Here is a 17,814-nt window from a genome sequence, read left to right as displayed (position 1 = left end):
AACTGGTTGAGAATTTGAAAGTGGAAGGCAGCTTGGGTGAAAATGATCATGAAATCATAGAGTTCACAATTCTAAGGAAGGGTAGAAGGGAGAACAGCAAAACAGAGACAGTGGATTTCAGGAAGGCGGATTTTGGTAAGCTCAGAGTGCTTAGTCTTGATTCCCATGGGAATCAAGACTGAAGGGAAAAGCAGATGAGGAGAGTTGGCAGTTTTTCAAAGGGACATTATTAAGGGCCCAAAAGCAAGCTATTCCGCTGTGTCAGAAAGATAGAAAATACGGCAAAAGACCATCTTGGCTTAACCACGAGATCTTGCATGATCTAAAAATAAAAAAGAGTAAGATAAAAAATGGAAAGTAGGACAAATTACAAAGGATGAATATAGGCAAACAACACAGGAATGTAGGGGTAAGATTAGAAAGGCAAAGGCACAAAATGAGCTCAAACTAGCTATGGGAATAAAGAGAAACAAGAAGACTATTTATAAATACATTAGAAGCAAGGGGAATACCAAGGAGAGGGTAGGCCCACTGGTCAGTGAGGAGGGAGAAACAGTAACAGGAAAATTGGAAATGGCAGAGATACTTAATGACTTCTTTGTTTCAGTCTTCACTGAGAAGTCTGAAGGAATGCCTAACAGTGAATGCTAGTGGGAAGGGGGTAGGTTTAGAAGATAAAATAAAAAAAGAACAAGTTAAAAATCACCTAGAAAAGTTAGATGCCTGCAAGTCACCGGGGCCCGATGAAATGCATCCTAGAATACTCAAGAAGTATTCTAGAATATAGAGGAGGTCTCTGAGCCTCTAGCTATCATATTTGGAAAATCACGGGAGAAAGGAGAGATTCCAGAAGACTGGAAAAGGGCAAATATAGTGCCCATTTATAAAAAGGGAAATAAGAACAGCCCAGGAAACTACAGACCAGTTAGTTTAACTTATGTGCCAGGGAAGATAATGGAGCAAGTAATTAAGGAAATCATCTGTAAACAGTTGGAAGGTGGCAAGGTGATAGGGAACAGCCAGCATGGATTTGTAAAGAACAAATCATATCAAACCAATCTGATAGCTTTCTTTGATAGGATAACGAATCTTGTGGATAAGGGAGAAGCGGTGGATGTGGTATACCTAGACTTTAGCAAGGCATTTGATACGGTCTCGTATGATATTCTTATCGATAAACTAGGCAAATACAACTTAGATGGGGCTACTATAAGGTGGGTGCATAACTACTCTCTGAGTACGGTTATCCAGCCAGTTATTAATGGTTCACAATCCAGCTATAAAGGTATAACAAGTGGAGTTCTGCAGGGGTCTGTTTTGGGACTGGCTCTGTTCAATATCTTCATCAAAGATTTAGATATTGGTATAGAAAGTACGCTTATTAAGTTTGCAGATAATACCAAACTGGGAGGGGTTGCGACTAATATGGAGGATAGGGTCATAATTCAAAATGATCTGGACAAATTGGAGAAATGGTCTGAGGTAAACAGGATGAAGTTTAATAAAGACAAATGCAAAGTGCTCCACTTAGGAAGGAACAATCAGTTTCATACATACAGAATGGGAAGCGACTGTCTAGGAAGGAGTACAGCAGAAAGGGATCTAGGGATTATAGTGGACCAGAAGCTGAATATGAGTCAGCAGTTTGCAAAAAAAGCAAACATGATGCTGGGATACATTAACATGTGTGTTGTAAGCAAAACACAAGAAGTCATTCTTCCTCTCTACTCTGCACTAGTTAGGCCTCAGTTGGAGTATTGTGTCCAGTTCTGGGCACCACATTTCAAGAAGGATGGGAGAAATTGGAGAGGGTCCAGAGAAGAGCAAAAAGAATGATTAAAGGTCTAGAGAACATGAAATAAGGCTGAAAGAATTGGGTTTGTTTAGTTTAGAAAAGAGAAGACTGGGGATGGGGGGGGGGACAGGATAGCAATTTTCAGGTATCTAAAAGAGAGTCGTAAGGAGGAGAGAGAAAACTTGTTCATCTTGGCCTCCGAGGATAGAACAAGAAGCAATGGGCTTAAACTGTAGCAAGGAAGGTTTAGGTTGGACATTAGGAAAAAGTTTCTAACTGTCAGGGTGGTCAAACACTGGAATAAATTGCCCAGGGAGGTTGTGGAATCCCCATCTCTGGAGATATTTAAGAGTAGGTTAGATAAATGTCTATCGGGGATGGTCTAGACAGTATTTGGTCCTGCCATGAGGGCAGGGGACTGGACTCGATGACCTCTTGAGGTCCCTTCCAGTCCTAGTATTCCATGATTTTATGATTCTATGAGGAGAAAAAAACCTGTCAATAATAGTGCCGGAACTAAATGTGGCTAAATGAGTGGTCTGTAAGTGTACGACATGTAGCTTTTCATGTAATTTGGGTGTTGAATATAACAGCCCATCCAGTTCATTTCGTGTATCAGAGGGGTAGCCGTGTTAGTCTGAATCTGCAAAAGCGGCAAGGAGTCCTGTGGCACCTTATAGACTAACTGAAGTGTTGGAGCATTTCTTGTTCAGTCCCTGAGATATAGTATTACTATATAGGTATATTGGCTTATGGGACTTGTTTGTATGAATGTATTGGTCTAGCTTTATAGGAAGCTGTAGAAAAAAAGAAACATGGAAGACAACACAACAGTTCTCAATATGCTGCCTCCCCATAAGGAGTGGGGCGGGGTGCATTTCAAGATAAAGGCCATGCTATTAGATAGTAAGGATTCTACTTCTAGGCTCAACCCCAAGTTACTGAGTTGTTTTGCCAAGGCTGAGAACTCAAAGATCCAAGTGCCATTTAAAAGACATCTTTGTGTATGGTACGGGGGGCGGGGGAGAAGAGAGAAGATCTGTTTGTTATGAGAACAGACTAATAAGGATACAGAGACAGGTCCCAGAGGAATGGCTGAAGTAGTTAACTCCTTCCCAAACTTTCAGGAGATGGGCAGGCTCAGGAAATTATTGTGTTAAGAGTTTTTTCTCTGAAATGTTTAGTAATAAATAATTATTTTCTTTAGAAGGCTTCTGGTCTCCACATTAATGTCTGGCCATAGCTACTGAGGAGGACAGCTGCTACTTAGTTGCCACAGGACCTGCTAAAGTGATACCTGCTAATATGAAGAGAGCAGGAGATTTGCATAATTCCACCCTCTGACAGAGGCAATGGTTTGGGGCCATGGCTGAGAGAGAGGTGCGCTCCAAGAGACCTGGAGGTCAGAGATACAGTTAGCTCAGTAAAGTGACACCATGCACCAGTGGCATTGATTCCCTTATCACATTCACAGCTCGCTGGCTATTCTCATGAGCCACAGTACAGCCTCAGAATATATTAATAAGTGATACCACACACTCAAGGATTGCTCTGCACTGTTTTACTCAGTATCTGTGGTAATTGACACCTTAGGTCAGTGCCTTTTGTTGTCCGAATTATATTAGTCTTTATTTACCTGTATTGATCATCATGAAATTCATTAGCTAGAGCATTTCAGAAATGGTATAATTCATATATATTAGGTGGCTGGAAGGTCAGTTCAATGTTTTTCAGACTTTTTGGAAAAAAACAAGAATAATGATTTTGGAAAAAAAATTGTATGAACTGAATTTTTCTGAATAGAACCGCCCCCCCCCCCGCCTATTTATTAGGTAGTTTCAAGAGTCCTGTTAAGGATAGAGACATGCTTTACTAATACTAACTGATCATTTTGCCCTTTAAACTAGCTGTCTATTCCAAAGCACCAGAAACTTGATTTGAATGGGCAATTTTGATGTAACCTGTTTAGATGCATCTTTTCAGAAAGCACTTAAACAGCTTAGTGCTGTGATGAGTTTTAAGTGTGATAGGGAGACAGAAGCATCTTCACCACTTTTTCAAACACTAACATCACTTTCTGGGCTACTACCACCACAAAATGCACTCCATATTCACACTGTTGAACCTTCTTGTCTTGAAAGAATGATTATATGATGCGGGAGGGAGGAGAGAATTGTTCAGTGAGGGCAGAACTCAAAAGCCATTGGTAAGTCAGAAACAGAGAGTCCTGGGAGAAGGGAGCCAAGGGAGAAAGGCAGAGATAAAGAGAGACACAAGCGAGAAGAGAGAGGGGGAAATCAAATTAGCATCTTAGATCTATGTATGCCAATGAGAGATGAATGGAGAAGAAGCAGAAAGAACCAGAAATGCTAGTTTAATTTAGTTTAATAATGATAATTATAACAAATTTGGAATCACAGAGACTTAGTGAGAAAATACAAATGGCTGGAATATTGGTATACAAGGGTACACCTTGCTTAGGAAAGACAGGGAAAAATCAGAGACTGTTTTGCCTTATACAGGCAGTCCCCGGGTTACATACAAGATAGGGACTGTAGGTTTGTTCTTAAGTTGAATCTGTATGCAAGTCGGAACTGGCGTCCAGATTCAGCCGCTGCTGAAACTGATCAGTTTCAACAGCGGCTGAATCTGGATGCCAGTTCTGTCTTACATACAGAATCAACTTAAGAACTCCAGGAATCCCCAAGTCAGCTGCTGCTGAAACTGATAAGCAGCTGATTCCAGGAAGCCCGGGGCAGGGGCTTCCTGTAGTCAGCCACTGGTCAGTTTCAGCAGCGGCTGACTTGGGGATGCCTGGGGCAGAGCAGCTGGGGTGCTGCTGGGTTGGTCCAGTAGCGCCGCTGCTCCTCGGCGCTACTGGACCAACCCAGCAGCACCCAAGTTGCTCTGCCCCAGGGTCCTGATTCAGCCACTGCTGAAACTGACCAGCAGTGGCTGAATCAGGACGCCTGGGGTTGAGCAGCTGGGGTGCTGCCGGGTTGGTCCAGTAACGCCCAGAGCGACGCTCCAGGAACAACCGGCAGCGCCCCAGCTGCTGTACCACAGGTGTCTGGAGCCCAAGGGCAGCAGGACAGCCACGGCGTGTCTGGGCTGTCCCTCTGCCCCCCTGCTCCGCGGCTTTGCTCTGCTTTGCTCCCCATCCCCCTGGTCTGCAGATCAGGGGGACGGGGAGCAAAGCGGCGGAACACGCGGGCAGCAGACAGCCCAGACCCGCATGCTCCGCCGCTTTGCTTCCTCTCCCTGGTCTGCTGGAGACCAGGGAGAGGGCCCCGTTCGTAACTGCGGATCCAACATAAGTCGGATCCGCGTAACTCGGGGACTGCCTGTATATTAAAAATTTATACATGTGAACTGAGGTTGAGATGGAAATGGGGGGGGGGGGGGGAGGAACAGCACAATAAAAGTAACTTTCAAGAAGCTGACTTAGGAAAACTCAAGGAATTGGTAGGTAAAATCCCATGGGAAGGAAAAGTACAGGGGAAAAACTGTTCAAGAGAGCTGGTAATTTTTCTTGGAGACATTATTAAGAGCACAAGAGTAAGTTACTCCATTGTGTAGGAAAGATAGGCAGCATGGCAACACTCAGACTTAATCAAGATATTTTAAATGATCCAAAATGACAAAAAGTGGAAAATAGGTCAAATTACAAAGGATAAATATAAACAAACCACAAAAGCATGTAGTGATTAAATTAGAAAGGCCAAGGTACATAGATAGGGACACAAACGGTAATAAGAAAAAAGTCTACAAATACATTAAAAACAACAGGACCATCAAGGATAGGTTGAGACATTACTCAAGGTGGGTGGAAACAATAACAGAAAATGTGGAAACAGCAGTTTCCACCAGAAAGTTTAGTAGTGATTGGACATCTAGCATAATGAAAGCCAGTGAAAATGAGGTAGGATCTAAAACTAAATAGGGAAAGAACAAGTTAGAAACTACTTAGACAAGTAAGATGTCTTCAGGTTGCTAGGGCCAAAAGAAATATATCCTCAAATACTCAGGAGCTGAGTTAGGCAATATCTGAACCATTAGTGATTATCTTTGAAAAGTCGTGGAAGGCAGCAGAGATTTCAGAGAACTGGAAAAGGGCAAATAGCACAACAATTAAAGGTCTAGAAAACATGACCTATGAAGAAAAGCTGAAGGAACTGAGTTTGTTTGTTTAGTCTCGAGACGAGAAGTCTGAGGGGGGATATGATAATAGTTTTCAAGTACATAAAAAGTTTGGTATAAAGAGGAGGAAGAAAAATTGGTGTTGCTAGACTCTGGTGATAGGACAAGAGGCAATGCATTTACATTGTAGCAAGGTCAGTTTAAATTGGACATTAGGAAAAAATTCCTATCAGGGTGGTTAAGCAATGGAATAAATTGCCTAAGGAGGTCAGAGATGGTTGCCTGTCATATATGGTCTAAATAATACTTAGTCCAGTCCTGAGTGCAAGAATCTGGACTACAGGACCTCTCAAGATTCCTTTCAATTCTATAATTCAATGATGAAAGGGAACTAATGACATCACCATCCTCCTGGCTATATTTTCAATAATTCTTAACATGTGAATCTAAGGTAATTAAGGAAATCATATGCAAACACTTGGAAGGTAATAAAGTGATAGGGAATAGCCAGCATAGGTTTGTGAAGAACAAGTCATGCCAAACTAATCTGATAGCTTTCTTTGATAGGATAACGAGCCTTGTGGATAAGGGAGAAGCGGTGGATGTCATATACCTAGACTTTAGTAAGGCATTTGATACGGTCTCGCATGATATTCTTATTGATAAACTAGGCTAATATAACTTCGATAGGGCCACGATAAGGTGGGTGCATAATTGGCTAGATAACCATAGTCAGAGAGTTGTTGTTAACGGTTCTAAATCCTGCTGGAAAGGGATAACAAGTGGAGTTCCTCAAGAGTCTGTTTTGGGATGTAGATATTGGGATAGAGAGTACGCTTATTAAGTTTGTAGATGATGCCAAACTGGGTGGGGTTGCAACTTCTTTGGAGGATAGGGACATAATTCAAAATGACCTTAGCAAGTTAGAGAAATGGTCAGAGGTAAACAGGATGAGGTTTAATAAAGAGAAATGCAAAGTGCTCCACTTAGGAAGGAACAATCAGTTCCATACATACAAGATGGGAAGCGACTGTCTAGGAAGGAGCATGGCGGAAAGGGATCTAGGGGTCATAGTGGACCATAAGTTGAATATGAGTCAACAGTGTGATGCTGTTGCAAAAAAAGCAAATATGATTCTAGGTTGTATCAACAGGTGTGTTGTAAGCAAAACTCGTGAAGTCATTCTGCCGCTCTACTCTGCACTAGTTCGGCCTCAGCTGGAGTACTGTGTCCAGTTCTGGGCGCCACATTTCAAGAAAGATGTGGAGAAATTGGAAAGGGTACAGAGAAGAGCGACAAGAATGATTAAAGGTTTAGAGAACATGACCTATGAAGCCAGGCTTCATGAACTGGGCTTGTTTAGTTTGGAAAAAAGAAGATTAAGGGGGGACATGATAGTGGTTTTCAAATATCTAAAAGGGTGTCACAAGGAGGAAGGAGAAAATTTGTTCCTCTTGGTTTCTGAGAACAGGACAAGGAGTAATGGGCTTAAAGTGCAGCAGGGGAGGTTTAGATTGGACATTAGGAAAAAATTCCTAACTGTCAGGGTGGTCAAATATTGGAATAAATTTCCAAGGGAGGTGGTGGAATCTCCCTCTCTGGAGATATTTAAGAACAGGTTAGATAGACATCTGTCAGGTATGGTGTAGACGGAGCTTGGTCCTGCCTTGAGGGCGAGGGGCTGGACTCGATGACCTCTCGAGGTCCCTTCCAGTCCTATTATTCTATGATTCTAAGGTTCTGCTATTCCCCACCCAAGCATGTCAGATTCCATGTCACCATATCATTCCTCTTTGTTTTCATAAGAGTCCTGCTTTACCATCTAGTAGAAATCTACTCTTATGTGATTTTGCTGTGAACATCTGAGCAAGTGTAACCCACACACCTGGTGTGGTTCACTGTCCCATGCAGTGACACCTAGACCACAGCAACAGATAAGAACAAGAGACCGCTACAGCCCAAAATTGCCTCCCATCATGGACATCAGATATCCTTCTGACAGACTGCCAAACAAGAACAACTTATAACAGAATAGAGAAGGAGAGAGACAGTCAAATGAAGATGTACTAATAGTTTTACATGGTTTTATTCCTTTCCCTATTCAGTCTTTTTCCTTTAAATTAATTTCCTCCGTTTTAAGTTTTTAACCTATGTTTTAAAAAATCTTGTTTTTTTGACATACCAACAAATGAATGAAGTCTCTAATAAATGAGCCCCCTGGATATATCTTAAAATAAAATGAGGTAATTTTAAAAATAATACCACCCTAATAATCTAAATCAATCCTTATGATAAAACTCTGCAAAAAACTTAGTTTGGATTAGCTATGAGACAAGATGTATCTAATTCATGTGCATTTTCATATCTCTGACTTCCACTACACTCCTAAGTCAGGGAACAGGTGGCAAAAAACTAGCATAAACTGGGGAAATCTCCAGTAGCCCGGGCTCTCAATTTAATGTCACAGCGAGGAACAGAGCTGGGGACCAGGAGAAGGAGATCGGAAGGGTGGATACGGTCAAGTGCAAGAATGGAGGAGAGAGAAGATGAGGAGGGGAACAAGAGCACACTGAATGGTTACAAAAGCAGGGTTTCTGCACAGGGCTGTACTGACAGATTCAGCAATGGCAATGTACATGGATTAATTGATTACAGTACAACTGGGTCAATTGAATCTCTTTTCAAAGTGATCAAGGGCTACATACATAACAGGAGTAAAATAAACTAGGAATGAATATCCTAAGGCAGTGTCTATTTATCTATTTACCAATGATAATTAACTCCAGAAGTGAAAACTGATTAGTCGTTAATGATTAATGTCCCTGCAAAATAACAACAATGGAGCCTTTTCTAGGGAAGAATAAGCTATGATTCGGGTAAATTAATAGAAAGCAGATGTTTTGTCAAAAATAGTTCCATAAAGCACTTAATAGTGGACAACAAACTCATGTGAACTTGCACTGCAAAATAATGACTTAGAAGACTATGTGATTGTGGGCTGCTTATGTGATGCATAAGCATTGGGAGGTTGTGCTAACAATACAGCAAACAGCTTGGGTCACCTCAGGAAAGATGCCAGAATGTTCTAAGAAGTTCCCAGAAGAGCAACAAAAATGATTCAATGGCTAGGAAAATAGATTTATGAGGTTTGGTGAAGGAAAAGTAACTAGTGCTTCTGCAGCTCTCAAGGGCAGGGAATCCTTTGGCCTCTTGGGAGTTGAGGAAGAACCACTTGTGCCCCTGCTCTTATCATTCTGGTAAGCGAGGGCACTCCTTGCCTCTTCTATTCCAGATAAAGAAAGTAGGGTAATACCCTCTCACCCCTTGCCTGCACGTATTTCCTTATTTTGGGACTATATTATAGAAATCTAAGATGCATACAGAGATTATATCACAAAGAGACTAGATAAACAGGTCAAAATTAATAAGTGCTGAAACGCAGGACTAATCCATAAGGAGAAAGAGACAAATAAATGAGATGAGTACTAATACACTCTGCTTTGGAACATTGTAGACATATATCCTGAAATCACTTGGATTTAGAATATTCAACTAATATTTTAACAGCTACTGTTCAAAATATACATATTGTAATTCACAGGTGTGAATGATTTCCTAGTCTAAGTCTGACTTGCTCCAAAAATACAATATACTTAAGGAATTTAACACAATATACATTAAACACTGAAAACAGCAGAGGGATTCAGTTAAATTAAAAACTGGTAGAATGAATCTTTTTTGTTTGATTTTTTTGCTTAAATCCCACAGTAGAAAAGCAACTCTAGGTTTTAAATTAAGTCAGATTCTGAAAATCTATTCTCATAAAACAGAAATGAATTGTCATGCTAGAATTTATGGATTAAAAAAACCAGTCAGGCAATAGAAATAAATTGCTATGCAGGAGAACAAACTATAATACCCAAAAACTTCAAATGCCAATAACTGAAAACTAGGCAACCAGACACAGATTCCTTGACCAGCCTTTGTGAAAGTTCTGAGAAGGAGAACTTTCTTTCTACTACTCTTCTCCATTTCCAAGATAGAATCCAAGTGATTTCAGGTGGTCTGCTGTATAACTGTGCAATTTTCTGAACAGATTTGATCAGGGCCTGCCAGAGAAAAGAGGCAATACAACTCTATGGGCTCTGTCACTGATGTTAGACTAATATGGTAAGATGTTAATGTGACATGACACAAGAGTAATCATGCACTTTTGTTACTCTGTGGTTTTTCATGAACCAGTTGAATATAAATGCTAATGTATCAGTTTAATTGCAAAGGCAGTCAATTTGCATAATTTGAGCTATCTTACTAAAATCATCAGTAAAAACACAGAATTGTAGCTTTTACTGTGACTATTATTATTTTAGGAACCTTGTGTATTCTACAAATAAACAATAGATGCACAAGTTCATCGGTTCCAGAAAAAGTTTTTTTTCTGCATACTAGTGCAATATTTACTTGTTTATATAATTATATATAATATGTACGCCTACACTGTAACTGAATTGCAGCAATAAAGCTTGCCAAGATTTCCTAGTGTTTTGTGATGTTAAAGGCTTATAACTACCCACATAGTATGTATAAGCCATTAGCTTGCTAAATTGGGGCTCACTTTTTCTTCTGGTTCACTGATTTCCAAGTAAAAGTTTAGTTATACAGCCACTGAAATATTTAGCGATCAGCAGAATAGGATTGTTCATTTACAATTCAGTTGCTACTTATCTAGATGCCCTATTTAAATACGTGCTAAGTAACAACAGAGCACTACAACTATTCAGAGTACTTCTTAAATGTAAGATCCATGAAATTCCCTTTTGAAGTTGAAAGGAAGGCAGGAAGAGAGTTAAAAAGAGCAAGACACAAAAGGAAAGCCTCACAGAGTATGTCACTGACTAGAAAAAGCCTCCAGGCCATGTTCTGCTGTGCTACCATTTCCCCAGAGAAGGGGAGAGGGAGCAGTAGCCCAGAAAACCACTTTCTTCCCCCACCAGGAAGATCCATGGCTTGCCTGACTCTGGCTTTCAAGGCCCAGGTCTCCCCCTCCACAGCAGGAAGCCAATGCTGATGCTCCAGCACAGGGGAGGGGACTGCTGGGCTAGAGCACCAGCTCCCCGATGCTGGGAAGGAACCCCTGGGGCCAGATCCAGGCTGTAAGTATATCATGGGACTGATGAAAGTTACTTATGTATTTTCATAGTATCTAGCATGTTGAGTATTTTAGTTCTGAGCCCAGCTTAATCACACTCTCTAGTTCTTAGTTTCTTTGCAATGGTCTTCAATATTAGTCAGTAGTGAATTTCAAACTTGAAGTCACAGCTATATGTCCAAGTGAGAGGGAGACTTCAGCAAAAAGGACTCCTCAAGGACTACTCAAACATGAATTAATGAAAGCAGGTTCTGCCTCCCTTGTCTGACTATGCCAAATGAAGGACAGGTGACATTTGACATGGATATAATCAGGCCACGACTTTATTGTTAGGTGTCTGGGAGCATCCAGCAGAAAACAGTGCAGGTCACCCCATATTTATTCCATAATTACCTGGGGGGCTATTTACCTGCTCCTCTCCTGTTCAGGTCCCTGTAGCACAGCCATTGCTGGGAACTTACCATCCTCCCCCTCGCATTTGTAGAGGGTGAAAGTGGGCTATAAAAATGGAGGTTTGGCTCCCTGCCATACCAATCATAGGATATCCCAACTGCTCCCCATTTGTTTCTTTAATGAATACCCCTTTTTAAGTCCTTTGCCAAGCCATTTACCCATTCCACTGTACACCTGTCCTATGGAGTACCTATGGAGCACTGGACATCTGCCATAAGGAGGTGCCAGCAATAAGCCCTCCTCCCCTGGTCCCTATCAAAACAAAGTCTTGAGGTACTGTACTGTCTCTTTTTAAGCTCTTCATTCCCAGGGATGAGTTAGTGACAACGCTGCTACTCTTGCAGCAGATTTCATCTCTCCACGTGCTGCCATAAAGCACTCTTCCCTTCACTCCATCAGCCAGCCAAACATCCCTCTGCTCTGCTTAAAGTTGGAGGGTGGTCATTGTCTTGGCCACTACTACACTAAACTCTAAGCTAAACTTTTTCCTCCATAGATTGATTATACAGCAGATTATACTCAATGTTTAAGGCCCTGAGAGAGTTGCTGGCTCACAGGTGTCAAGTCACAGGTGTAGGGCCCAAAAGGGTTGTGGATTCGCTTCAAGACAGAGTCAGTTAGGGATAGAAAGTTGCTTTTATTAATCGAACTACATCACTAGAAGTGACTTGATAACAGGGGACAGAGGCAGGGAGCCCTGGGAGTAGCTGCCATCCCGTGCAGGGCCGGGGGCAAGGAGCAGAACCCTCGGAGTGGTATGGGGGGCAGCAGAGCCAGGCAGGTGGGCTGGGTGCTCCTGGGTCAGCTGCTAGAAGGGAAGTCCTGGGAGAGCCCAGACGCTTGACCTCCCCTGGTCCAGCAAATTCACTTGTTCGGGACCGTTCAGGTCCCAAGCATGCTGGACCACAATGGTCCAACCTGTAGTTAAAAAGGTTAACTAGTTAGGTGATATTGTTTAACCAGTTAGCTGTTTTAACATCCCTAATTTAAAAAAACCCAAACTAGTAAAATAAAACACTACCCCCATGTAGATGACAGAAAGAACCCATCATGCACATCTAATGTCAGTCACATTGCTCAATGTACTACTGTGAAGCACTCAGATAATACGGTGATAAGGACAATATAAGATACTGTTCAGAACAGTATCTTGAGCAGCAATTAAAATGTGTTCAAATAAAGTCTGAGTTTGCATTTCAGAAGCATGTTTAGGTCAGGGGCTCCCTTCTGATTACTAATGTTCCACAGAGAACTCAATAAAATACGTTTCCATGTTTAGAACATGAAAAATGTATTAATGTCTTTAACATCAACTGTGTACACCATTCTGAATTTTTTAACTTAAGTAATTGATTCTGTATGTTCATTCCTCATTAGGTGAGATGCCATATAACTCCATAACTTTTTCTATTAAAGCATTACATTAGCATTGCACTGGTACATGGCACAAGGATATTTTAACAGCATATGAATGAACTCTCTCATTTAACATGTAATCAGATATTTAATGCATGTCAACAGTATGATTACTTAAATGTTACCCTTTCAGAATGTTATGGGGCAACAGCAGAAAAACAGTATATGCTACATATTTCCTCCCTTAATTTTACTAAGTAATTTCATACCATTTTTTGTCCTTAGCACTGCATTTCAGATAATTACACAAACAGAAAAAAAAATACACAAGCCTATTCCAAGATATTTGACATGTTCAGTTGACACCTGGAAGCTGCTTCTTTCACACACCAAATCCATATTGTTTCTTGACTTAAACAGAGCATATACTTTGAAAAAAGCTAAGCCTTTATACAATGCCATATTATTAAATAAATGGATTTTTAAAATTATAAACCAGAACTAAAGTGCTAGCATAAGAACTGATGTAATCAATTAATTAAAACATAGAAACTTCAGTGAAACTATGAGCACCAACCTATCCAACTGTATAAATCTTGAGAGGAGCCTATATTAATATTTGGATTTTACCAAGAAATGTCCAAAGTAACGGCATAAACAAATAAACTTAAAAAAAACCCCTGCTATTAGTTCTAGGAAATTTGTTGAATATAATAAATACTGACTAAAAAAAAATAAAAGACCTAGAAATTAGTCTTATTTCAGAGTAAGCAGATTGTTTATTATAGAATGAATTCTTAAGTAACACCAAATTTTATATTTGAATTTTTCCTTTTATACAGGTAATTGCAATTCTTAAAAGCTCCATGTACATCAAGCAAAAAACATAGAGAAAGAGTGTAAAAATAGGATGTGAGAAAATTCCCATGGTAATAACTTTAATACTTGCATGAACTTTGTATATTAATGTAAATGAAGGAGAGGTCCTTGTGGAATACTGAGGTCAAGCACAAATGGAAATGACTTCTCCTTCATGAATATATATATTTTTAAGATCAGTGTTATTTTTAATTTCTTTTCAGCAGGCAGTTTTAGCACTGTGCCTTACAGGAATCTGAACCCATTAATTTCTGCGAATGGCTTCTGGTAGGCTACTGTTTCTGAATATACTATCTTCAGTGGAAAGGGGAGGGGGATTTGAGATCAGAGATCCACAGTGAGTAGTCTGTTACCTAGCAATAGTTCTATAGTACTAAGTCCTGAATGCCCACATGGTGGAGTAAGAAGCATACAAATTCTACGTTCAAAAGGTGCAACGTCAAATAGCATATATATAACATTGAAAACTCTCCGTTTCTTTTGCCATCTCTCTGTATGTACCAAAGTGATCATTTTCGTTTTACAAGAGGAGCTGCATTTCACCTCATTTCTTCTCAATTGCAGCCCTTGCTTTGAATTTGGGAACTAACCATTAAAAAACAGTGTCATCTTTCTGATTAAAATTTCTCCAATTCTTGTAGGAATGCAACATACTTTGCTGAAGAGTTTATTTTGTAGTCTCCAGGTTTGATTAACTGTTATTAATGAATTATCGCCTTCCCTGGAAAAAGAAAATGCAAGTAGCAGGACAGCCACTACTTTTATATGGGAGATCTTGGTAAAGAAGATCTGTTCATTTTTGTAGGAGATGTGCTAGCAAAGTCTCTTCAGGAGATGGGCCAGTACCTTAGCCCCACCATTCACTTATGGAAAGAATCAGGCTAATTTACCTATTTAAAATGCATTGCACAGTTTAGTTTCCTAAAAGGATTTAAAGAATTTTCAGACTGAGCTTAAAGAACAGTAATATCCGAGTTCAGTCTGTTCTGATGAGAAATTTGTTTCCTCAAAAGATTTTATCTGCATCTTAAAATAAAACCATGAAGCAGAAAGATATTAAAAAAATGCTGAGTTGTTTAATTGCACACCTATTACCATTAGGTGAATTTAGTATCAGGCATGAAGCAATAACTCCTGGTGCATCACAAACGTTTGGGGGAAAAAAGTTTGTGTCTGCATCCAAAAATATTCCATCAAATATAAGTTGGTTGTTTCCTGGATTCAATGGTAAGAGCATTCAAATATTGTTTTTTTAATATAAAACTTGAATCACCATCAATACAATATCTGTGGCAGTTTCTAAAGGCTATATACATTAAAATTTTCTTTTGATGAAAGCATATTTTTGAAAAGGTCCAGACACAACATTACCAAACAGATAGTACTGGAGGTTTCTTAAACTGAAAATCTTTAGAGAGACAGATTTAGAAGATGGAAACCAAACCAATGCTCCATTAACGAATGGTGATTTCAGTCCTGAGTTAGCCAATAAAATTCTGTATTGATCTAATTTGGAGGGGAAACAAAACATTTAAAGGGTCAGTGGGTACATACTACAGTTTAGGAATGAAAATTGAGACACAAGGAGTGTATTATCAAAGACTGACTCTACTCTTACATAGGTTTAATATGGGAACAACTGGAGGCAGTAATTATAACAGTGTGTAAAATTAGACTGAGGGTAGGGCAAAGCCAAACTGTATATAACTTTTTAAAGGAATTTTTAACTTTTAAAAAATATTGTTAATATAAGAGACACAGGCCTGGTTTCCAGAGGTGTCATGGAACCTCAGTTCCCTTTTACTTCAGCAGGAAATGTGGGATTTCAACCTCTGAAATCAGGCCTACAACCTTCTGATCCATTTTTGTCTGTATCTGAGACCAACTCACCAAGGTTTTCCATGCCAGACATGCATACTTAAAACCACTTAAACAAGGCTATGGGTAGATATTACAGTGAAAATAGTTCAAAAGTACAAACTGGTGGTAAATGTGCTCTAGGTCCAATGTCTAAACAAGTTGTTGGAGGGAAGGAAAGGACCATTTTCTTTTAAACTTGTCTGAAGATGTATTGTAAAGGTATTTATATAAATCTAAGTACTGTAATAATTAACCACAGAACGGGTGCATCTACACTACACCTTTACCTCAAAATAGATTATTTCAAAAATTGGTGCTCTCTTCACAGAACCACATTTCAAAATAACTTGCTACAGTATTCCGAAATGACCCTTAACCCTCGTGGAACGAGGGTTATTCAGAAGTTGGAATAAGCTGCTCGTTATTTTGAAACTTATTTTGAAATAACGGGCTGCTTCAATAGACACAGAATAGCTCTTTAGGGATACTTCCAGTATCCCAAAATAGCTCTGCAGTGTAGACATAGCTTGGGTGTGTTTAAACTCAGTAATAATCCATGTGCCATCTAACTGGCTTTACAAATAAGCCAACTAAAAGTAGGAAGAAGCAGATGAGTTAATTCTGGCATAAAAACGATTGGATTTTAAAGACCCACATTGTTGTTCATTGCCACTTTAATGCTATTGCCCAATTTCCCATGGCATTTAAGGTTTTTTAAATCATCGGGATAGGCACAGGTTAAAAAAAAAGTAAAGTATGATTTTATTGAGAAATAAAAAATCTTCTCCAATACTTCTATCAAAACTTTTCTTGCCCTTTCAAATGTACTGTTACAAAAAAAACCTGCTGCAAGTCCATCTTTTTAATTAAATTCTAAACATCTTTATTTAAAAAAAGAGAGGAGAGAGAGAGAAAGTCCACCACTCTTCAGAGATTCAGAAATGCAGTGTGACCAACAAATCAATTCAAGACCATTAACCTGCATGTAACTTACTTGTGCTTCCTGAGGGACTTGAGCAGCATCAACTCTCTCTGCAATGTAAGCTGTTAATTGTCTGTCAATGAAGGCAAGAGACTCTTGGATCAAGCGAAGGGTTTTGTCAATTTCTTGGGCAGACTGGATACTCTGTTCAAGAACCTTCTGTCTTCTTACAGCCTTAAAGACAATAACAGGTAAATAAACACACATACATAATTCACTGAAACTTTCTATCCACATTTTTTTTCTCATAAATATAGGCTGCAGCATGAATTAGAATGCCTGACTTTTCCACAACCACCTTTTTGTAAGACAAATTTCGCCTCTTTGTGCCACCCATTCAACTCTTATTAAAAGACTTCACAAGGAAAAATTCTAAAGTTTGAAGGACCCCTAAAAGCAAAAGCACACATAGAAGACTGCTATAGTGAGGACACGCCAGGAAAACTGTAAAATAAAACCATCCTCTCTGATGCAGAGTTCCACACTGAAGCCTGATGGGCCTCCTGATCTCATTATATAGTTCAAGAGATTTTGTTTTCTCAAAATGGGGTTACTGTCCAATCCACAATAATCCATTTCAGCAAATGAGGGGAATAAAAGCTCTCTTAAGAAGGACTTTCACATGCAAAATATAAATAATTTTCCTGAACAGGAACTGAATGCTAGCTCCAAGGAGAACTGAATGCTCATCTTCATTTTTAAGGCCTTTTATGGTCTTTCTTCATCCTATATAAGTTGTTCTTCTCTGCAGAAACACAGACTCCAGCTGGTTAATTATTGTCAAGTGTTCTGTAGGCATCCAGCCAAAAGTGGATTTTAAGAAGATTAAAAGGATGATAATGGAATAGCTCAGGGAACTCCTTCCCAACATAAGGGTCAGCAGGGGAGAAAGTACAATGGTTTTTGTCAAATTTTGAGAAAAGCATCCTTCTTTAAATCTTTCCTTACAGCCCACTTATACCATTGTGCCTACAAAATGCTTGATAATAATAAACCAGCTGGTAAGCTGTGACTGCTGCTTATTATTCTGTAATTGTCTCCACATTACTTTGTGCTTTCTCTAACATATACTCACTTGTTGCCTTTCATATTGATCATATATTTTAAGCTCTTCAAGTCAAGGCCCTTCCTTTTGCTATGCATTTCTACAGTGCATAATACAGTGGGGCCTAATCTTTTCCATACCGTGCTACAAATATG

The 17,814-nt window shown here is 39.6% G+C and overlaps 1 protein-coding gene across 11 annotated transcripts in view; it reads right to left on the bottom strand.

The window, feature by feature from the left end:
- DMD (dystrophin) overlaps positions 1-17,814 on the bottom strand; it is a 2,108,520-nt gene that overhangs the window by 1,178,472 nt on the left and 912,234 nt on the right. For all 11 annotated transcript variants that reach the window (XM_075916549.1, XM_075916586.1, XM_075916651.1 and 8 more), the window contains one exon: positions 16,627-16,788. In XM_075916549.1, coding sequence (XP_075772664.1) covers positions 16,627-16,788 — 162 coding nt within the window. The remainder of the gene's footprint in view (positions 1-16,626; positions 16,789-17,814) is intronic.

The sequence above is a fragment of the Pelodiscus sinensis genome, chromosome 1 (assembly GCF_049634645.1).
Source record: "Pelodiscus sinensis isolate JC-2024 chromosome 1, ASM4963464v1, whole genome shotgun sequence".
Taxonomy (NCBI): Eukaryota; Metazoa; Chordata; order Testudines; family Trionychidae; genus Pelodiscus; species Pelodiscus sinensis.
Note: the sequence above shows the minus strand (reverse complement) of the source record. Positions and strands in the feature narration are given on the sequence as shown.